Below are 23,241 nucleotides of genomic sequence, written 5' to 3' on the forward strand. Positions count from 1 at the left end.
AAAAATGTCTGGTGGTTTTATTCTGCTGCCTTCTTCGTTGTTTTTTGGGAGGGGGACAGACTTCCTTCAACAACTTCGGGCCTCAGACATGGCAACCACAGAAGAGGTGTTCTCCAGGCAAAGAACCATCATCTGTATCCTCAAAAAAATGAAACTATCCCAGCACTGGCAGGCAAGAGGCTGGATCCAATGGGCTCCTTTAGTCCGTCCCTTCATTCTCCTCATCCCCAACTTCCAGCATGACTTAGAAAGCAGAGCGGAGACTCAAAGTTGTGAAAGATAAATTTCAAACAGATCCAACAGAGGTGACCCTGGACCACATAGGTAAGGTCAGACTCTTTCCCAAACATGTCTCCCCCAGACAGCACTGAAGCTGAGGAGGTACCCGCACCCCCTGCCCTGGGGAAGCTGGGTACCAGAAAGGGTAAGGGGCCAGACTGCAGGGTCCTGGAGGCTGGCAGGCTTTCTGGGCCGGATTTCCTGCAGTGGCCTGGGGCCTAAGCCCCCTAACAGGCAGTATGCCCTGCTGATCTCTGGGGCCCATAATCTCTTTATTGCTTGCAGCTCTGCAAGAAGATATCAAAGCCAGGAAGAAATGGTTTGAAGCCAAACAGAGGGGTGAGAGAGCAGGGAAGGCTGATCAGGGGTGGAAGGAGTCTGGAGGGGATGGGTGGGGAGGCCCTGAGGGTGAGAAGGGTTAGGCCAAGGAAGAAGAGAAATCAGAATTAAATGAAAACAGCGTCTGTGGCTGGGCCCCTTTCAGTAAAGACCTGCCATGCACGCATTAACCCTCCATGGATGAAAACAAAACCCAGGGACCTGGGGCTAGCCTGCTGGGGCACATAAAGCTTAAGGGGTATAATATCTTCCAGGTGGGTGTGCCCAGAAGCACACAAAGGTGCTTGACAGGTCATTTAAAACTGACTGTCAAGGTCAAAACAACACCACCTGCAGGTATAACTAAAATGTCTTCATCCATCCCCTCCTCTGGTTTCTCTGTTGTTGTTTGTTTTAAACCAAAGCACAGTTTGAGTGGCAGACAAGCCTGACAACTGTCCAAACATATGTACGTGCAACTTATTAGCTTACAAATGGAGGTATCTGGAGGCTAAAAACAAGGAGTGGAGGGAACAAGTTAGCTGCCATCTCAGAAGGGGCACGGGGAAGGGGTCTCAGTTGTAAATGGCTGGGCGGGAGGATGAAGGCCTTTATCCATGGAGTATGCTCCTGATGCGGTATTTGGAAATGCTGTTTTGCACTGACAGTGTGCTGAACAGAGGCGGTTATTATGAAAGGAAGCGGCCCTTGCCCTTGAGATCTGTTTATTTTGCAATTAACCAGGAGTAAGAGAGGCCCTTTCTGAACCTTCTGCTTGGAGGCCTAAAATGTAAACACCCACTGCTGCCTAGGTGCCCAAGGAGCACAAGGAAATCCCAAGCTTATGACTAACTAGCTCTTACATCAAAAAGAAAACATATATGTATGTAAATTGCTAAGTGAAATTGAATCGCCTCCACTCCTGTTCAACATAAAAACTCAAACCTAATTAAATCAAAAAAGGTTCAGGCTCAAAGATACTCTGCAGGCAATTCTAAATCAGCCCCTTACTTTGTCCTGGGATCCCGGCCTGTCACTGGGTTCAGCTCCTCCTGAGCACACCTTCCTTTCAAGTGACAGACAAGCAGGGCGCATTACCAAGGAGCTTCCCCGCTATCCTCTTTCTGCAGTCTGACGTTCTCACCTGGGAGAAGATGGCAGGGTATGGAGCCTCAGAGCTTCCCAGGAGAATTTAACCTGTCCAGATATGCCAACCCCGCACAGTCCCCACTGCACACACTGCTCTCTAACACCTGAGCAGAATCACCTGCACGGACATGTTAACATTGCAGATGGCAAGACCCCACTGCAAACCCACCACATCAGAGTCTCTATGATGGGACCAGGTTCTAGGGATCCCAGGGCTCTAGCCAACCCACTAGATGCAAGAAGAAATAGAAACTCCTTAAAATTTTTCTCATCCCATCTCATTTCTATTTTTGCATGTAATTTGAAGTTGGCTTAGTATATTAATGTTGTACAAAATGTATATAACTTATAAGTACCTGTAACTACCTGGAGGAGGTGACGGGTCAAAAAGAGATGTAGAATCAGAAAAGTGTGGGGCCTTCTCACTAAACTGTGAGCCCTTCATCACTGCGATCAGTGCCTGACACATGGCAGGTCCTCAACTAACCTAACACAATGAAAAGTGAATTCCACAGCCAGCTGTACAATGGGCTCCAAGATATTTTGGAATAGAATCACTTCTCAAAGCTCTGTTTTGAGGAGGTATCTTTTTTGAGGCCATAACAGAAACTGTAAAGGGGGATCCCTGGGCACGACTTAAGGAGGGATTACTGCACCTTCTGCCCCTGTCTTCAGTAGGCACATACACACCAGGATATTAAATCAGGATAATAAGGATATTAAAGGCTTTCTTAGAAGTTCTCCAGCAAAGACTCCATTTTAACTCTGCTTAATCCATTCATTTCCTGAATTAATTAAGCCACAGTTCCTTTTCCCACATTATTAACATTCCACAAAACTAGTCTTCCTTGGAACCTACTGTAGAAAACCCTAATTTAGACTAAAGGTCTCCTATTTTCTTGCAGCCACAGAGTCATCAGCATTCATCATACCTGTCCATTGATATGCATCTACTGAATGAATTCTTGGCTTTGCCAATCCAGGCCTTTCCACCTGCCAGCTTTCAATAGGATGTTCAGAAATTGCATATGGATGGTAAAAGCCAGGAACTGCAGCTGGCTCTTTCTCAAAGCAGGTTCTCAGGGCTCTTCTTGGAGAAGACCATCTCAAAATGAGGATCTGCCAACCACAGTCCCCACAGCTCAGCAACCTGACCTCTAAAGAATAAAGGCCCGGTGGTGGGTCCCCAGGATCACAAGAGCACTCCCTCTTCCTTGCCCATCCCAAATCCTGGCCAGGGAGCCCAAGTATCATTCACACTCTCCTGAAATGGAATTCTAAGATTTCCATTTTCTGGTGAGAAGGGGAGGTGGTTATTTTCAGCAAACTAACTGGGAAAGTGAAGGGCAGATCTGGCATTCTGTCTTCCCGGAACAATGTCTAGACTTTCTGAGGAGTCACCTCTATAAATAGCATGGTTAGTTAACTAAGAAATCTAACATGTTCTCCTCTGAGCTCCACTTGGGTTAAATCAGGATGAACTTTTGCGTTGTACCTGCAAATCTCATAAAGTAATCAATTTCTTAAAAAGTAATCTGTTTTCAAAAGGATCACATCTTTGGCCTTTTAAAGTGAACACTACTTTTTAATAAAAGATAGCTAGTACACTCTTCCAGTTACATTTCGGGTGGAGTAAAGTGACAATCACCCACTTTATGCACACAGACCTGTGTGGCTCAGATGTCGGGGAGGGGGGGGCTGCAGGTGCATATTGGCTGTAATACAACAGAGGCAATGTTCCCACCGAGCAGAGCTATTCATGCCTTGTGCCTTGCTTGAGGACTGTTTCCGGAGTTGGTGTTTTCTCCCAAAGGAGTCTAACCTTCAAAGAAATACATGCACAGCTCCATGCCCACATACATATATAACACAGTCCAGAAGCTGGTAGCATTTGCTCACTCTGTGTAGTGGTCTGGGGAGTGAGAACCCACAAGGTTGGGAATGTTCCAATTTGGGCAACTTTGCGCACTGAATTCCATTATTCTTTTTCATCCAGGGAGTGTGTGTGTTCTATTCAGTAATGATGCTTCTGTGGAGAAATAAGTGATGTGGGGGGGGAGGGCGGGGGGAGGAATAAAAGCCTTTTCTTTGCAATGGAAAAATGGAAAGAAAGGTAGTGCCGACTGGCCATCTCAGGTTCAAGGGCTGGAAGAGATTAGGGGCCTATGGAGAGAGGAAGATTACAAATGTAGGCAGAGGCATGATTGCTTCAGGAAGGGCTTTGAAAGGCCTGACAACTTCTCTTGAAGGATGGCCCCAGCAGTGTTCTGTGAAGGTAGGACTGTCAGTCTATGTGTGTGGAGAACAGTTCAAAGAAAACAAAACACTTAAGCATAATCTTTCAGAGGGTGAGGAATCATGGCGTAATGATGATAAAATGCTACTTCTGGGTCTGACAAGCCGCGCAGCTGTTTGATGGCAAGAAGAAGATTCTGGCCAAGCCAAAAGCTGTGAGTTCACTCTGCTGTTGTTCCAACAGATGGGAGAGCGGGCTTGGCCCCAACTTACTCATGTGATCCAGGAATCTGCCTGGTACCCAGACTCTGTGGCTGCCTCAAAATGGGCCCACGGTGAAAACTGAGCTTCAGGTAGACTCCATGACACTAGGATTCCCATGGAGGGACCCTGAAGTAAATATGTACACCTCAGAGAGGGTTCCAGAAAACACTCAGCTGAGTGTGAACACCGGACTGAAAGCCATCCGTGATGAGGCCCTTCTACCTCTCTGACTTGCTGGCTCTAAGTGACTTGGGGACATCATGGATCCTCCTGCACCTGTACCATCAGGAACGGAGCATATGTACACCTTGCTACCTACCCCACACAATATAAACTCATATTGTCAAAACTAACCAAGCAATCACAGCCAAGGGCTTTCAAGGTCTCAGAAGAACGACTGTAGGAATACCAGTTTCTATTTCAAGAGAAAAGAACAGAAGAACTGGAACATGTTATACCCTTCTCTATAAGACAGGTGGAAAAAAACTCAGATAATTTTCTCAAGAAGAAAAATGGAGATCAAAAACTAAAAGGTTGGAATGAACACAAAGGAAGCAACAAAAGGGAAGCTTGTGAGCTAAGCCTCCTTGCGTAGACCTCACCACTCACCCACACATCACTTGTTCATCACTACAGCAGTGGCTGGGGTGCCAGGAAACAAAGGATTAAAGTCTTTCAGGAAAAAGAGAAGGATAGTTCGAGCTGCTTTATATCATTCACACCCACCTCCTTGAAAAAACACAGAAGTGTTACACTGGAAAAAGGGGGAATGAGATGCCCCTTCAAGACATTTTAAAAACCAATCCGTTCAGAAAAAAATTTGAGAATTTGAGAGTTTGGGAAACAAACAGCAACAAGAAAGAAACAAAACCCACACATAGCCCCCCAAATTCTCAGCACATGCACATCGGAGAGAGAAGAAGAGCTGGCAGCCTTGGTGAACAGAAAGGTGCACTCATTGACGGCTCAAATCAGATTCCTGAATGAAAGAATCACTACAATTGCATACTGCATTGAAACCATGGGGTCACATCCCCTAGAATTTAGAGAGCTACTTAAAAATATGGTGGTTTCAGTTTGGGGGGGGGGGATCAAAAAATTCAAGTAGAAGCTAACAAAGAACAAGTGAAGAAAAATTCCCAAAGCTGTGAAACCTTGCTACTTAAGATAATGACAGAAATTTATGACTGCTTCCTTCCCCGGCAGAAAAGGAGCACAATTAAAAGGCTGAAAACAACTGGCCCTTTGTACCAGCATGTTATGTTTTGCTTATTCTATTACACACTGACTGGGAGATAAGAATAAACAGGACAACACCCTGTCTAACCCCAGGAGGAGGGGGTGGAGGGAAAGCTGGTGACGTTCATTCTTGGGCATGTAAGTGCACACCGTTCATTCCCAAATTGAGGTACTTGAGAAAATAGTCAGGAACTAGTATAAGCACCCAGAAGCCTTTTATTGCATAATCACGGTCTTTAGAACAAGCCGTGTATAATAGGGAGCTTTATAGTTTTTCTCCGCTGTGAAGTGCGCTGAAGATATTTAGGTAATTAATGATTACTTCTCTATGCTCTTTATTGATCCTATTTTTGTTCAGTCTTGAAAAACTTAAAAATTAGGATGAGTAGGGGCACCTGAGTGCTGCAGTTGGTTAAGTGTCCTACTCTTGGTTTCTGCTCGGGTCATTATCTCATGCGTTCATAGGATCAAGCTCCATGTCAGGCTCTGTGCTGAGCATGGAGCCTGCTTGGGATTTTCTCTCCCTCCCTCCCTCCCTCTCAGCTTCTCCCCACCTCAAAGTAAGTAAGTAAGCAAGCAAGCAAATAAATAAATAAATAAAATTAGGATGAGAGAAATATAAACACAGCCTCCTTCCCTTGATGGATCCAACATGTCAAAAAAGGTTGGAAGGAATCAATCAGCCACTGGGGAAAGGAAATGTAGCAACCTAAGACTGCTTTCTCTCTTCTACACAAAAGGAGAGTTGCCAATCCTTGTGCCAGGTGCTCTGATGCCCCTGTGATGGAGAATTCTGCTCAAGGACAGCAGATGCTAAGCCAAGTCAGGTTCTAACTAGCCAACCACAAGATGGTACGGCACAAAACGGAGAAAAGATTTGACCTCTCTTGCAACTCTCTCCCCATAACACCTGTCTGCCTGGAACCATCAACCCCCATGTCAACCTCTGCCATTTCTTGGTGGCTCCTCCTAGCTCTCCTCATAAAGGTGTGCGGGTGTCTCAGTGACCCAAGCCCTGAGGGACCATGGAATCTCCTGGCACCCAAAATGAGTTTATGGAGGAAACTAAGAGAAGCCATTCTAAAAGCTCACTGCCCTCTTCCTGCTCCTCCAGCCCATTTCAGTGGTTCCCAGCTCAGAGCCCATGGACCTGCACTCCCTGAGCCTGGGTTGCTTTCCCACCAGACTGTCACAGGCTGGCTCTTTTCTGTTCTTCAGTCTCATAGCAAATGTCACTCTTTAAAGAAGCCTTTGCCTCTCCACCCTAAAAATCACTCTGTCACTTACTTGGTTTTTATTCTTCATAACACACATCTTAGTTCCTTGTTCTTAAATATGTAATTTTTCTCCCCTAACCAGCATGTAAGTTCTGCGATGACAGAGATCTCATCAATCTTGTTCACCACTGTAGACTCAGCATCTTAAATCCTACCTGGCACACAGTATGTGCTTAACAGAAATTTACTAAAAGGATGGATAAATAAATAAGCAAACAATGGACAGACAAATGAGACAATCTGCTATGAAACCGTGGAAAAACAAGTCAAAGCAGAATTCTCATCTAATGTCAACCACACTGCCACTTTTTTCCCCCCAATTTTCCAAGCAGAACCAGGGGTGAAGCTACATGGAAATGGTAGAGCTGAGAAGGAGAGTCACAGGAAAAACAGCTTTTTGTTTCAGTGCTCTAAACACAAAACCACTCTGAAATAATTGCAAAAGATTCTTGAAATTCAAATAGAGGAGGAACAAAAAAAAAAAAGAATGTATTTAGATGTCAGCAAGCTAGTTCTGCCAACCTAATTATGCCCCGTGACATGTAATTGTGAACCGCTGAAAGACAAATGGCAAAGCAAAGCATTTATTATAAACACATACAGAGGTAAGACTGAGGTGTTAATTTTTAAGCAACTGTCATCAATCTGGTTCCAGGATATTATTCCATTAACATTATTATTATTATAACAAAGAATGTAAGCATGATGAGGAGTTCCTTTCATGTATTTCTCAATACCTGGGAAATGAGGCTTACTCGTCAATCCCTAGCTGAGGCACCTGAGAAAAACACAAGGACACAATGAAAATGGCAGAATGCTAATTATACCCACACAAAGAGAATGAGTCTCTACATTGGAGATTCACTTAAAATGCATTCGTGTCTTTGGCTAGATACCATATTACTCAATCCAAGAAAGGTACACTCCACAGCTCCTTGTACGGCAGATTCAGCCTCTATGGAAGGCACAAGCAAAATGAAAGAAAAGCAGAAAGCCTACACACACCAAATGAGAAAATAAGGGGAATGGAACTAGTCAGTAATGTCTCAGAGGCAAACTGGTGATTTTTCTCAGAATCAGGAGATAATGAAAGCATCTCTCCCTTGGAACAGTGACTGAGAAAAGGAGGTTGATAAGTAAGGGCTCCTATTATATTAAAGGTGACAAAAAAAAAAAAAACCCCATGAGGTGCAGTTTGAGTAGATGTTCTAGTTACTGTTCTGTTTGAAAAGACTGCCAAATTCTAAAACGTTCTGTATCTGTCATTTGCCTTCTTATAAACTGATTTGTCATTATCATATGCTCAAAGCATATTATACAAGTGTGTTTCTCCCTACTTTACTGAAATATCAGAATCAGGCTTCAAACATACTCAGAGAGGAGACTTTTAAGATTTTCCAGACAAACTACAATATGTAATATTTAAAATCCAGTAGAATCTTTATAGATATTATCCAAAAATTTTGAAAACTCTTGAAAATGGTTACTAACAATTTACCCATTTTAGTTCATGTAGGAATGCTTAATGCCATTCACCAGAAAAGAATACTACAATGGTTAAAAAAAAAAATGGTATTCATTATGATTAAGACCTAATCACTAGAGATGTCCAGAGGTATGGAATTTATGATCTTGCATACGTGTTTATAAATGTGGACTCGTCAAAGAACCATTTAATGTACCAAGATATTCTTTGATCTCTAGTGCATTACAATTAACAGGACAATGGCAAGTTTCAGTGCAGAGGTCTTTTTGGATGGCTCCTACTAGGGATTTCTCTGTTCCTGTTTAGGGTACAGGGCTGACCTACGAGACTGTCACTTTTTGTTCCAGCTTTGCTTTTACAGAGCCCCAAGCAAAGCTCTGACCATAAATAAGGCAGCAGGGCCCCTGGAGCCAGCTGAGTCATAAACCCCACTCAGTCGCATGTGGCTTAAGGTGTTGGGATCCCGCGAGAATCAAGCCAAGCAAGTGGAATCAATTTAGGCCAGAGTTAGGAAAAACAAGAGTGCTCCCCCCACCCCTGGCTGGCCATGGAAGATACCACAGCTCAAATACAGGGAACAGTAACTAAGCCCAGGAAAATATCTAGACCAGGGCAGACTACTTCCATAGTCTAAAAGGAAAGAAAAAAATGGAGGTAAAATGATATTTGACAACCAACCACAAAATTTTTTAATGTACGGTTCTCCTGTTTTTAAAGCATAAAAACGGTCTTGTTGCTGCTGAGTTATAACCATCACATTTTCTGACATTTGTGCCCAGTACCATTTGGCCTTAGGGTTCTTAGGCTTATTACTTTCAAAATACAGAGCAAAGCATGTTTAAGTCACTTTAAATATCTCAAAAAGCAGCAAACCCACTGCCTACCTGCTTGGGCATGCAAAACTTGAAAAGAGAGGCTTTCCAGAATGGCCTGCAGGTCAACAATTTCTGGTTTTGGCAGACTACTGTCAGGAAGGAGCTACAGAAAATGAAGTCCTCTGTACAAAAAATACTCTGCCTTTGGTTCCCTCCCATCAGAACTTGGAACTGCTGGCAAACATGCCCTGAGAAGCTACAACTCTCACAAAGTGCTACACACTCCCAAATAAATACAGCCCCTCAAAACTAGGTACAAATGAGAAACATTTAATGAACAACCCTTTCTTCACCAATAATTCTGCTTAAATTAAGCCCAGGAGACTCTTCAAAAGGACCAAAGAACCCCCCCTAGTTAAGATAAATTCTATATATAGACATCCAAAACAATATTGATGCACATAACCAAGTATATATAATTATCCTAGTTTCTACATTCTCATTATCTTTATAAATATAAGATAAAAATCAGCCTAAATGACTCTCTCAGACCTCCTCAAGGATTAAGAATAGCCAGCCAGATTTAAAAAGTATATGTATGTAGTAAAGATCAAAAGCAAATGTTCTGGTCAGTTGTTTTTTTACTTATGGATCTTGCTAAGAATGTATGCAGTTTTCAGGGAAAACACGACAAATGACAGCTGTTCAAAAGCATGGAAATTAATTGGCAGCAGGAATTTCCTTGACTAATAGGGAAAAACTTAAAGTCACATGTTTTGATGAGCTTATTTTTCCTATCCTTAGTCAAGCATATTCAGTTAATGATTAAGATTTTCACATAGAAATATAACCGAGTAAAATCCTGAGTACGTAACAAGTAAAATACTGAGTGAAACGCAGGTACTTATTATTGAAGGAACAATAGCATTAACGAATGAGCTTTAGATGTAAATAATATACAGGGAAAGGTTCAATCTGTAGGCCTGGATTCTCCACAAGAACTGAGAAAACAGTAAGAATAAGGCACTTACTATATTAAAAAATATTAGCAAGACGAGTGACCTCCCCACTGCCCCACCCCCTGGTAAGCTATCTGCTTTGAGCTGTTTTTCCAAAGTGGTGATGGATTTACACTGATCCATCCACAGTCTCTCTGACACAGGGGCTCTCAAGTCATTGCCCTTGTGACCAATGGCGAGAATGGATGAGACAGCTGGTCAGGATTAGGCGAGTAGCCTGTGGCCCACGAACTAAGTAGTGTTCCTCTGCCCAGAGTTATGAACTTGGGCTCATTAGCATTATGCTCTCACCACCTAAGCTAACCAGCCACTCATCAGCCACAATCCAACATACATCACTCTGGGGGCACAATGTGTTTTCAATCCAAGCAACAACGTGAGCTTGTTCACAACGTGAGCTTTTCAAAGCAGTTGATGGAGCCCACGGCACCCAAAGGCTCCCGCATGGTGGAGTATACACAAAAACCATCCTTCGAGGCAGCAATGAGATGTCCAAGCATGAGTAACTGTGGCCCCTGCAACCCAGTGGCAGCTCTGACAGAGCCCAGGGAAAGCAAGAAATAGTCAAAGAATTTCCAAAGCATGTTATCCAATGCCACAATGGAACAACGTACCTGGCCATCCCCAGACTCGGAAAATTGCCAGGCACGATGAGTATGTCCAGCCTGGAGAATGGGTGTGTTCCCAAGACACAGTGTGCTGCTGAGAGGCAAGCAGGGACCAGTGGCAGAAGGGTCTCTTGGCAGGCACCTTTGAGGCACACTGGGGCAAAGACCCGATGAGGAATAATTTCCTGGGTGGTGGCAGAAGGATTCTGGAAGCGGCAGGGGTATTCCACGTGACCACAAATGCCAACATACCTGAGAACAACACGAAATAAACAGATGCACTTTCTGGTAAATCAGGTTTATTCTTGCCATGGAGGTAGGGAACTCTCGCAGACATGCACAACTTCTAAGAGACAGTGGTTCAGACGGGTTCACAATCGAGACAGTTCAACTGAATTCTTGGCTTGTCTGTTTCTGTGCAGCAGTGAAAAATTATAGGTCAAAATACTTATTGATATGCTGAATTGACTGAGTACCTTCAATCTAAGCTAAGTAAAAGTAGATTTTCATACTTATTTTAGAGTAAACAAGGAACTCCCCCTCCAATCCTCAAAACAACAAAACAACCCTCTCCTGAAAATAAAAAGCAAACTTTCTGCCCCTCAGAAATGTGCCTTTCAAGTATCACCATGGAAAAAAAATCTCCAAATCAGAAACAATTCAGAACTCAGAAAGGAAGGAAGGTGCAAAGCCAAATTAAAGATCCCATTCTAGAATTTCCTAGAATAAAAGATGTGAACTATTTCCTAGAATAAAAAATGAACCAAATGACAGGACAGGTTTCAACTTTTCAAAAGAACACAACCCATTTTACTAAAAAAGTAATCCAGGTGCTCTTGTTAAAAGCGTCAGAAGTTGTGCTCTTATGGAATGCAGAGGCACATTTTAATTTTCCCCAATCCACTTTTGATACAAATTTAACAGAATCAACCTTTTAAGGAAACAGATCAGAGCTCAACCCATACCATCTGATTGCTGCCAGTTATTCTGTCAAAGGTGGAGCTGAAAAAGAATTCCTAGAACTTGACTCATAGGCCTTGAGAGAACTTATCTACCCAACAAACCCACATCAAAGAGAAATTGATTTTTTTGCCTGTTAGCACATCCTTTATTCAAACACAAAGGAAAGCCCCTCTAATTTTAATTTACAAATTATAATTTTAACTATGGGTGCTTGTTGGATTCACAGTGAATAATGAAAAACCTTAAAATGCTGGCATTTCCAAATAGGGGCAGGCCACAACAATAATTCCTCTCCAGGTTTCTTAAGTGCCTTTCACTTATCCAAGGCCAGCACTGCTCAAGGAGATCCAGAGAGCAATGGAGATAAGCCTCCCCCTCCCACAGAGTGGTGCACAGAATACAGCTTCCAATACCAGGGACATTTCACTGCTGTTGAGGGTGAAGACCCATAAACACTTCTGCCAGGAGAAGGCAACAAGGAGAATATAATTACTGACACCGAATACTAGCCAAAGCCCCTGGATTGACAGCCTTGCTTTATGAAGAAAGTGACAAAAGGTGCCTGTTGGTAAACATTTAACTGAAAAAGCTGCAAATGTCCACCTAATGACAAGTACTATACCTGTATGTCCATTCAAAGGTCTCATTAAGTAAAGAAATCTATTTATCAAGGGGCCCCGGGTGGCGCATTCGGTTGAGCGTCCAACTATTGATTTTGGTTCAAATTATGATCCCAGGTTACTAGCATTAGGTTCCACGTTGAACATGGTACCTGCTTAAGAGTCTCTCTTTCTGCACCCACACCCCCCTACTCACATGCTTTCTGTCTCTCTAAAATAAATAAATAAATAAATAAATAAAATAAAAAAGAAACCCATTTATTGAGTTAACCACCTAATATATTTACATGGGGATATAACGTGCTATAATAATTTAAGCTTATACTTACCGAAAAAATTTCAGAGCACATTAAATAATAGAGAAACTGGAGATGCGAAGGCATCTTCAGTACAAAGGTGAGGCATAAATTTAAAGTCTATCTGTCAAAGCACAATTTTGCAAAGAGGCATTCTACTGGCCTCTCTAGAAACATACCACAGGGCCAGGCTATTCCTTGCAGCCAAGAAAGATCAGAGAGTAATTTGAGGTATCAAAAAAAAGTCAATTTGTTGAAGAAAAAAGGTGAGTTAAACTCTTTCTGAACATGACCGTCACTAGTAAGGGGAATGAAGGTTATTCCTGTTGTGTGTATTAGCATTGTTTTACGTAATTAAAGCCTGGGAGAAAATGCAGGACTTTAAGGTAATCAAGCTATGGATAAGTGAGACTATAAGGCTCTCCCAATAAACATGTACGTGTCATCAGGGAAGGGCACACAAAAGTTCTAACGCTGGGATGGGGAAAGCTGGGCTTCAGTGGCTGTTCTCACATGGACTCTGTGATGTGGGACAAGCAGCTCCGCACCCGGGGCCTCTTCCTCGTCTCTAACACAGTCTCATGAAAATGGCTGCAGGAGGAAGGGAGGAACTGACTGGAAAGGAAGGTAAGGGAACTCCCGGGTGCTGGAATGTCCTCTATTAGTTTAGGGTGTAAATAATCAGCAAAAACTCAGACTTAAGATCTGTGCGCTTTGTTGTATGTTAATTATACTTTCATTAAAAACAAACAAAAATGGCTTCCTAGGTTTCTTCTGGTATGGCGATTCTCTGACAACTCTCCACATGAGGCCTCTGCCCCTCTTCATACTGTACATTTATGAAGTCATGAATACCCTGTATGAAAGCAATATGAACTCAAAGATGCTTCTTTTCACTCTCATCTTCAGCTGTCCATTTCTATAGCTGTGCCTGCTCCCACCTACTCTCAGAATCATCAGCAAGTCAAGCATTTGTAAACAGCTATTCCCTGTGCCAAGGGTCGTAATCAGGGTAACTATTTTAATAGTTAACATTAATAATGCTTGATTATTATTTATAAATAATCTATACTGATGAGAATAAGAAAAGAAAACAAGAAGTGCTACCAAAACTGCTATTGAACATTTGCTGTGTGCCAAGATCTGTTCTGAACACTTTGTGTGCATTATCCCAATTAATGCACACAGCATTCCTAAGGAATCTGAACTGTTCTTTTCATCACATCATGAGTCATCACAGGCTCCTCCCTCCGAACCTTCCTTCCCCACATACTCCATTAATCTTCTTGAGTAAATCTGGATCCTGGATTATTCTAGAAGCTGAGCTCAGCTGCTCTGTGGTTCTCTGGTTTCCTGCTCCTTCTTGTCGATACTGCCCATTAATATTGCCAAGAGTGGGAAGAACTGGTGAAAATAAATGTTAGGTTGGTAAATGATGGGAACCAGACCATTGGTTCCCTCTCCTACAATTGCTGGGCTGAAGTCACTTTACAAGAGGTCTTTCCAAATAAGAAGAGTGACCAGCTTTTACTCAGAATCACAAGATTGGACATGCCTACAGAGGTTCTCCATCGGCCCTCCTCTGGTTTCCAGAATGAGATGTATGGAAAGCTGACAAAGATATTTCCCTGTCATAGGCTCAAAAGGAATCACCAAATTTCCCTTAGGGATCCATGTCCTTTTTTTGACAGTTCAACTCGATAATTTAGTAATTATTTCCTGCATTCTTGCTCTACTCAAAGCACCCCAAAAGTGTGCCGTGTACACACATATGAATAAATTTCCAACCCCACCTTTGAAGAGTTTAAAGTTTTATTGGAAGAAAAAAATTTTAAATTCTGGTATATACAATGACACTGTAAGATGTTTCGACAATTTATTAACATATTTTAGCAAGCAGAATAAATGCTTGGATACTGTAAAAATCACAAGTGTTCAAAATGCCACCACCAGCCACCAATGAATTGTTGACAATGATGTCAAAATATACACAATGATGTGGTTGTGTCTGAAAGCTGGATGTATTTCCTTAGGGCATTCTCATATAATGCAAAGCAAAATACAGGATGTACAATAAAGGCCAGAAAGCTGAAATACTCCAGGGAGATAGAGCTGGAGAAATCAAACCAAGCCAGGTAGATTTGTAAAGGTTTCTCCATAGCAAAGGGTGTACTGGAAATTGGCATTTTCCCCTATGATTTATATTTCATTCTTTCTTTCCTAGCATTCAAAGACACAGAAATAGGGCCTCACCCTGCAAGGTTCACAAGGCAAACTTCCACAGACTCCACAACTCTAAAAAACACTGCTTCCCCCACCAAGCTTTCCCTTCTTTAGGATGAGCAACCTCAATCCCTTTTTCTTGTGGTGCCTATTTTCCATGTTTTTAATCATTTTTGCTGAGTTTCTCTGGACTTCATCCAAGTTTCCATGTCGTACTTAAACTGTATGGGCCCAAAGCAAAGACAATGGTTTAACAAAGGCCTCCAGAGGTTAAACTTAATAAAAAGATTCCTCTGTGGCCAGAGAAGGTTATACTGCAGCCGAAGAAAATTAATGAGACTTTCAATGGCTTACCTAAGTGCCTTCTAATTAACGTATTTATGAAAATACTCACCCAGAGTGGGCTGGAGCATGTGTGGAATTGGAGCTGGAATAGGGAATGTTCTTCCTATAATTTAGCCCACATGAACAGTGATCAAAAGTTCAGTGACCAATACTTTGGCCAAATTTCTGGGACCCAGATGAACATTTTAGGCAAATGAAAGCCTGTGGTATATAAGGCCCCTATAAAAGTTACATTTACGTGCATTGAACTGGTGGTCTTAGGAAGGTTTGAAGTAGAAAGGGGGGGGGGGTGGGGAAAGCAAGGCGACCAGATGTGAACATAACAGAAAACACTGTTGCAGTTGGCACTTGAGAGTACCTTTGTTGGCAAACGTAGCATGGAGCCAGAGATTTAATGGATAAAAACACAAAGCTACCCTCTGACGACTAAAGACAGCACACATGAAGCACGCAGCCAGGGAAGGATTAAGCAAATGCAAGCTATTATTTTATCAGCAGTACATTTTTGATGGACAAGCACAGTGATAAATGAAGGGAAAACTTAGTCATAGCATGTCAGACATGGAAAGGGGTGTGGGAAGGACTCCGTTCCCCAGGCCTCTTGTCTCCACACAAAGACGTGCTCTCCTGGAGCGACCTCTCTCCAACTGCTCTGATTGCTTGGTCACTCTGGGCTTCCTCTTTCCCAATATGCTTGCCCACAGACAGGGTACTTTTTGGCCATGAAGTAGGCTGCATGTGTTGTGGAGGCCGGCCGCAGTCTAGCTGGGCAGGTAACTGAATAGGTAAATTTGTCTAGTTTGGAGATGGAGTATTAGGAAGCCCACTGCAACTATATACCTGAGTACTCCTGAGTCCAGCTTCTGTCACTAACAAAACCTTTACGGTGCGCTCCTTCTATGGTGTCTCAGCTGGCTGTAAACTCTAAAGGACAAGACCCCTTTCCCCTGAACCTCAACGGGAATTTCAGATGCCATCTCTTCCCAGAATGCCTGCTGGAAACGGCCATAGCCTCCTCCTGCACAATTATGGGTGCAAACAGTGAAAAGCCACCTCCATTGCTATGGGCTGCAGAGAGAGTACATAAGAAGTGATCCTGCCTGCTCTCCAACCTCGTATCCCTGGGAATATGGCTAAAAGACAAAATAACAAATGTCTTTCTTTGCTTTCCACTACGACACACGGTTTTCAACTGCACACCTCTTCTAACAAGAAACCTACCCCAACCAGTGGGGACAGCACCTTCACACTCAAAGGCAGCATTCTCAACTTCTGTCTTCTGTTCCAAGGTGACACATTCCAATCAGTAACAGTGACTTAGTCATGGCAGTGACTCTCTAGGTGTTAAGGTGGATCAGACTCCAGGTAAGGCGTGGACATTATACACAGTTTTTAAAATTCCCCAGGTAAGATCCTGAATCACTTCTATAAGGGATCAAGTCCAGATGTGGACCCAGATGTTACAACTCGGTAGAGATATGAACAGGGACACATTGCAGTCAAAAGCCTCAGTAACTTTATCTATAAAATGGAGATGATAAAACCTATCTATCTTATAGGCTTATCCTCAGGACTAATCAAGATGACCTTTAGATTAAGACTTTTCCTGACTTCAAACAGCCAGTGACTTCTGTATCATTTTGGGATAGGCTAGGGTGTATCGCAATAACAAACATCCTCAGCATTTCAGTAGCTTAACAATAACAAAAAGTTTATTTCTTGCTCATAACAAGTCCACTGAGGATCCCAGTAACTCTCTAGGGCACCTGTCCTCCCTATACAGAAATTTGGGCCACCCAAAGCAGAGTAGGCCAGTTGAGCTCAGTGGCAGGGGCGGGTCTCACATGCAATTAAATATTCCCACATGAAAGTAACATGTGTCACTTCTGTCCACAACTCTCTTCTTCCCTCAAGGGCATAAATAAATCCAATAAGTGGTCTAAGACACTCTGTATAGCTCATGGAAGATTAGCTCCAAATAGGCAAGTTACTATGCAGGAAGTGGGAAATCACTTTCCTCCCTCCAAAGCACAAAATGCAGGCAGTAAGATATGCCTATCCTAGAAGAGGGCTTAATGGCTTTATGTCCTAACAGCACCAATCACCACTGCAACCACTGCAGTGAAAGTGACATGGCAAAACACAACCAACACAAGGGAATTTGCACTAAAAGCATCTCTTGGTTGATTTTCAAGGATGAACTAACCATCTGTACCATTACTCTGGGCTTTCTCTATCAGAAAGTACTAGACCTAGTGACTATGTATAAATAGGAAAAGTGATTAAACTAAGCTGGGTGTACAAGTCCCAGGAATGAAGCACAATGCAATGATGCACAATTTGGACACTTCATACCTTCTATGTATATTCCCTTCTTCCCTTCTGGCTCTCAAAGCTAGAAACAGTTGAACATCTGGGGAGGCTGCAAGTGAATGTCCAATGGCCTGTGCTGATTTTTAAACACTTTAAACTGATTTTCTCTGATCCACTTTGAAAAAGAAGGAATCACTATTCAAGTTAATGGAGTTCTAATCCAGTAGGTGACTTGTAACCCCATGACCTTGTGACAACCTACTTTGTGTCCTATGCTCCAAAGCAGGCTGACAAACCCCACTGAGAAGGGCCGACCCTACAAATTTACTGCTAACAGCAGTCCCTGGAACCAAAACAGTAGAGTGGCCTACAAAATAATCCAGCAGACAAACAACTCCTCTTTATTGTGTTTTTGACCAAATGGGCATTGAAAACCAAAGTTAGAAAGTGTAGAAGGAGGGAAGGTATTGAATCTGAGGATTCTATTGACTTAACCAAGCACATAAAAATATTTCACCTGATTTCACAGTGCATTTCATATATACTTCTTTTCTTCCTTTCTGAATAAACAATATGCCCACATTTCTGACTCTCAACTCCCTTTCCCTCCCAGTAGGGTTTTTCCTGCTTTGATTAATCATATTCTGATTTAGTTTCTCAGCAGGGATGACTCACATTCCCAGGGCTTGGAATAAATGCATCATACTGCTCTCTTAAGTGTTTGTTTTTCAGCGAGTTCCCAAATACCAACCTGAAGTCAGCCTCAGAAGGTGAGAGAGATCTCTCTGCTGCCAGATCCTTGGATGAGCAGGTCTCTGGCTTCATTTCTGTCCAGGATCCCACTGCAATTGTGAAGGTGGAGGCTGGCATTGGCATGGTTACATAGTAATGCCAGCTTGAACACCCTATACACAGGAGAAAAACCATAATGAGGTCAATGAATGGTTCTGGATGTCACCCTGTAGTTTTTCTCTGGAGGCACTTAAAAAAATCTGTGTGATAAGATGGCATGAGCTATTCTCAGAGATGGGTCATACCTACTGAAAGGGTCCCTGCAGTTCTCAGGGAGAGCCTAGAGGGATGACAGTTTCAGGGCAGCCAAGGGAGGGTGTATCTCCTTGAAGACCAGGGATCAGTTTGAAGCACTTCAAGTGAGGCTATAAATAAAGGGTGGTACTTGAGGTGGTCATGTAAGGGCTACAAACACATAAGGGCATAGGCTGTATGCTGCTAGAGAGACAAGAACATCTTTTGTACAGACTTACTGCCTAGAGCAGTGCTTGGCATAAAAAAAGATGCTCTGCTGAATACATAAATGAGGAAATGAACACATGAATGATCACTACTGTGCTGCTACACTATTTTGTCTAAATTCAATTCAAGTCAATCTAAAATGGATATGGTAGAGAACAGAGAGACCAGGAAAGAAAGATAGCTGGGTTTTAGTCCCAACTCTGAAACTAATTAGCTGTGGAAGCTTAGGTTCATCCCTTATCCTTTTTATCTGTTCATGTATTGGGCTGCTCCCCCATTCCTTACATAGCAGATGAAAACCAGGCCTAGAGAGTTTCAGGGGAGCCAAGGACTCCCAGCTAGTTCGTAACAGGCCTGGAATTTCAGCTGGGGCTCCCTGCTCCAGCCAAGAGTGTGTGTTCCACACAGGCCAAAACATAGTGGAGGTGTTCACCAGAATGAATGATTGATAGCTTATAACACTATACTTCCTTACTTCTGTAAATTGATGGCGTGCCTTAAGGAGAATTCATATCACCTCATGTTACGGAACACACTTCTCCTTTCCTCATGCTCCATGTCGGGAACTTCCATTACTTGAACACCCCTAGCCTCTCTTTCAGCCCCATACTAACTCTTTTGCAAGAGCTATTCTTATCATTCTTGTTAAAAGTTTTAGAAGGCCATACACCCATGGAGTGGCCTGTAATTATCCAATACGGTCAGTGAGTGGATAAGATGTCAAATTCAGAGCCAAATAGTAACATGTTCACATTGGCCAGCAGACCTAATGAGACACTTTTCAAAGTGTTTCACCAGTAATAAATAATCAATAATAAAGGTTAGATTTCAATCTCCCTATGCTTGTCTTCTTTGTCTCTCAACTCATTCAAAATTCCAAAAGATAGAGGGGTCATTATTTATTATCCCCTGAACCTAACAACTTAGATCCAAAGAAATATATTACAGAACTCCTCAAAGGAAGAAAACCAAAATTTTAGGGGCACCTAGCTGACTCAGTCAGTGGAGCACAGGACTCTTGATCTTGGGGTTGTAAGTTCAAGCTCCATGTTGGGTGTAAAGATTACTTAAAAATAAAATCTAGAGCAGCAGCTGGGTGGCTTAGTTGGATAAGTGTCCAACTCTTGATTTTGACTTGGATCATGATCTCATAGTTTGTGGGATCAAACCCTGCCTCAGGCTCTGCACTGACAGCAGAGCTCTCTCTCTCTCTCTCTGCCCCTCCTCCCACTCGCACATGTTCACTCTCTCTCAAAATAAACTTAAAAAAATAGAATCTTTTTTTAATGTTTTTTTTTATCTATATATTGATTTATTTATACTTTTTCTTTAACATTTTTATTCATTTCTGAGAGACAGAAAGAGACAGGGCATGAGTAGGGGAGAGGCAGAGAGAGGGGGAAACACAAAATCCAAATCAGGCTCCAGGCTCCAACTGTCAGCACAGAGCCCAATGTGAGGCTTAAACCCACAACCTGCGAGATCGTGACCTGAGCCAAAGTCAGACGCTTAACAGACTGAGCCACCTAGGCGCCCCTTAATGTTTACTTACTTTTTTGTGAGAGAGTCAGAGAATGAGCAGGAGAGGGGCAGAAAGAGAGAGGGAGACACATAATCTGAAGCAGGCTCTAGACTCCGAGCTGTCACCACAGAGCCCGACATGGGGCTCAAACCTTGAACCATGAGATCATGACCTGGGCCAAAGTCAGATGCTTAACCAACTGAGCCACCGAGGCACCCCAAAATAAAATAAAATCTTAAAAAATGAAAAGAAAAAACAAAATTTTAAATAGAAGACAAAGGCTAAAATATAAAGAAAAAATATGATATCAAGTTTGAATAAATATGATATGACATCATGTTTGGAAGTCACTAGAGAAGATATTTGAATAAAGAATAAAGAAGGGCACACTCAGAACTACTGGAAGCCCATCACAGAGGCAGCCATACTCCCAAACCTGTTTGTAAGTTCATCCTCCTGGAGTCAACAAGGCTACTCTAAGAAACTAAAGGCACACTCCTCTTTAAAGAGACAACCAAATCCAGTAATGTTGGAGCCAATCCAGTAATATGTGTAGCTTCTACTCAGCTTTAAAGCCACAGCTTTAAAGAGAACAGGTGCTCTGATCCCCAGCCAGTAAGAGGGTAGAGATAGTCACAGCAGTCCTGATAAAAGCATGACATAGATCCGGCAGGACACGTTGCACTGAGCCCAACTCCTTCGTTTTTCTACCGTCCCTCAACTACCTCATTCCCTGCAATCTGATGCCTTCCCATGGTTGCTCCAGGAAGAAGTTCAATCTGACCTGGACAACAGGATGAGAGGTTGAGGGGAGGCTGGAGATGAAAGAAGAGGAAAAGAGTTGTGGGTGAGGAACTAAATCTTTTGAATGGCCTCAGTTTAAAAGAAAAATTTTGACTAACAAAATTCTCTATATCAAGGGCTGTGGTCTGGTCAGTCTTTTTCTGAAGTATACTTTGGAGTATTTACCATGGGCCTTTGAATTTTCCTTTTAAAAACTTCAGACACTGGACATTCAATAAATAGCAATGGTGATTTTTCAGGTAAAAATGGAAGACTGAACACAGGCAGCTACTTTTGCTTCCTCCCAAAACCCAATTAAAGGACAGTAAAAATATTTTTTTAAAGATTTAAAAAATCTTTAAGTAATGTCTACACCCAACATGGGGCTCAAACTCACAACCTCAAGATCAAGAGTCACATGCTCCCAAGACTAAGCCAGCAGGCACCCCACAAAAAGGATTTTTAAAAATCCACATGCCAAGAACAGGGAGAATAAAATAGGAGACAGTAGCTGCAAAATACTGGAAGCTACAATGCAGATGGAGGCAGGGCAAATGACGTAGCCCATCTGAATTCTAAGTTGGCAACGAAGAAAGACAAGAGCCACCTCATTTTATCCTCTAGAAACCCCAAAAGGCTAGGGGTGGAAGAAGCACAAAACTAAGCAGGCCTGGCTGAATGACCATCGAAGAAGGGCTTAGACCTCCCAGATGGACTCCCCTACTCCACACACCTGGGCTAGTTCCCCATTCCCCACCCCACCCAATACCCCAGCAAATAACTGGAGATTCATTTTCTATAGAAAGTAAAAGAAAAGGTCTCTAGACCTGGGGGGCGGGGGGAGGCGGCTGTGGGGGGGGGGGGGGGGGGGGGGGGGGGGGGGGGGGGGGGGGGGGGGGGGGGGGGGTTGGGAGAGAAGGATGAAACCAGCCCAGTTGAAGGCAAATGAATGGGATTAGATGAACATCTATCAGATGCTGAGAACACCAGCCAGCTTCTCTTATTTGGTTCCCAGAATGCTGGGCAATCAGTCTTTTATCCTCCAGACAGAGGAATGATAAAGCTGAATGGCCCAAGGGAAGGCAACTAAGGAAATTCACATCAGAGGTGTCCTATGATCAGCCTATGGTGAAGCCTACAGTTAAGACGCCCTACACAGGCACTCAGAGCTTCAGGTCAGTATTTTAGCCCCCCACTCCTGAATGCCTACAAACAAATCAAGCACCTCCAGGACATCTAGAAAGCCTCTGAGTGAAACAGAGACCAAAACAAGCAACTTGAAAATGAGTCTTGCAAGGAGAAGAAAACGTCAAAGAACACCAAAGATATACCCACTAAGTATTAACTGGTAAGTACTGCAGTGCTGAAATAAGAAGAGTGTAATACAAAAAAAAGGAGCATTCCAAAGTAAAGAGAATTAAAAACATGATACAAGAAAAGAAAACTTCAATAAAGGTGTGAGATGGAATGGAAAGCTGAGGAAATCTCCCAAAAAGCAGAGAAAAAAGAAAAGGGAAAAATAGAAACCAGCTCAGCAGGCCCAATAGCCAAGTAATAGAAGCTCCAAAAAAAGATAACAGAGAAAAGAGAAAAGGAAAAAACCATCAGTTAAAACTTTTGAGAAAATTTCCTCAAATTTAAGGGGCCATGAGTTTCTAGATTGAAAGGGCACATAATACCCCGGACACTGGATATAAATCAATCCACATCAAGATACATCATTTTGAAATTTAGAACCCTAGGGACAAAGACAAGATTCCACAAGCTTCCAGAAAGAGGATAAAATAATCAACATATAATAAGGACACTTTCAGACGTGCAGTTTCACAAAAAATTCACCTCCCACGTATCTTATTCTCTGGAAGCTACTTAAATATGTAAAATATGCTTCAAAAGCTATAGTAAACCAAGAGGAAGGCAGACAAGCCAACACAAGAGAGAAGCAAAGGGAGTCTGTAGAATAATGAATGGAGAAGGGTGACCCCAGAGCCAGCCACACAACCAGCAGAGAGAGTAGCCCTGCTCTTTAGCAGACTCCAGGATGCTGGGAAAGACTGCTTCAGGAGGAAACTGGTAGGAAACCCCATGTGTATGAGCACTGTAGAAGATGTAAACAACTTCCAGGGGCGCCTGGGTGGCTTAGTCGGTTAAGCGTCCAGCTTCGGCTCAGGTCATAATCTCACGGTTTGTGGGTTCGAGCCCCGCGGTGGGCTCTGTGCTGACAGCTCAGAGC

The 23,241-nt window shown here is 42.8% G+C and overlaps 1 protein-coding gene across 2 annotated transcripts in view; it reads right to left on the reverse strand.

The window, feature by feature from the left end:
• Window positions 1-23,241, reverse strand: part of AOPEP (aminopeptidase O (putative)) — a 333,459-nt gene that overhangs the window by 249,018 nt on the left and 61,200 nt on the right. For both annotated transcript variants that reach the window (XM_029919477.1, XM_029919478.1), the window contains 2 exons: window positions 18,201-18,354; window positions 10,696-10,941 (listed from right to left, as the gene is read on the reverse strand). In XM_029919477.1, the coding sequence (XP_029775337.1) occupies window positions 10,696-10,941; window positions 18,201-18,354 (400 nt within the window). The remainder of the gene's footprint in view (window positions 1-10,695; window positions 10,942-18,200; window positions 18,355-23,241) is intronic.

This window comes from Suricata suricatta, chromosome 13 (assembly GCF_006229205.1).
Source record: "Suricata suricatta isolate VVHF042 chromosome 13, meerkat_22Aug2017_6uvM2_HiC, whole genome shotgun sequence".
NCBI classification, from domain to species: domain Eukaryota; kingdom Metazoa; phylum Chordata; class Mammalia; order Carnivora; family Herpestidae; genus Suricata; species Suricata suricatta.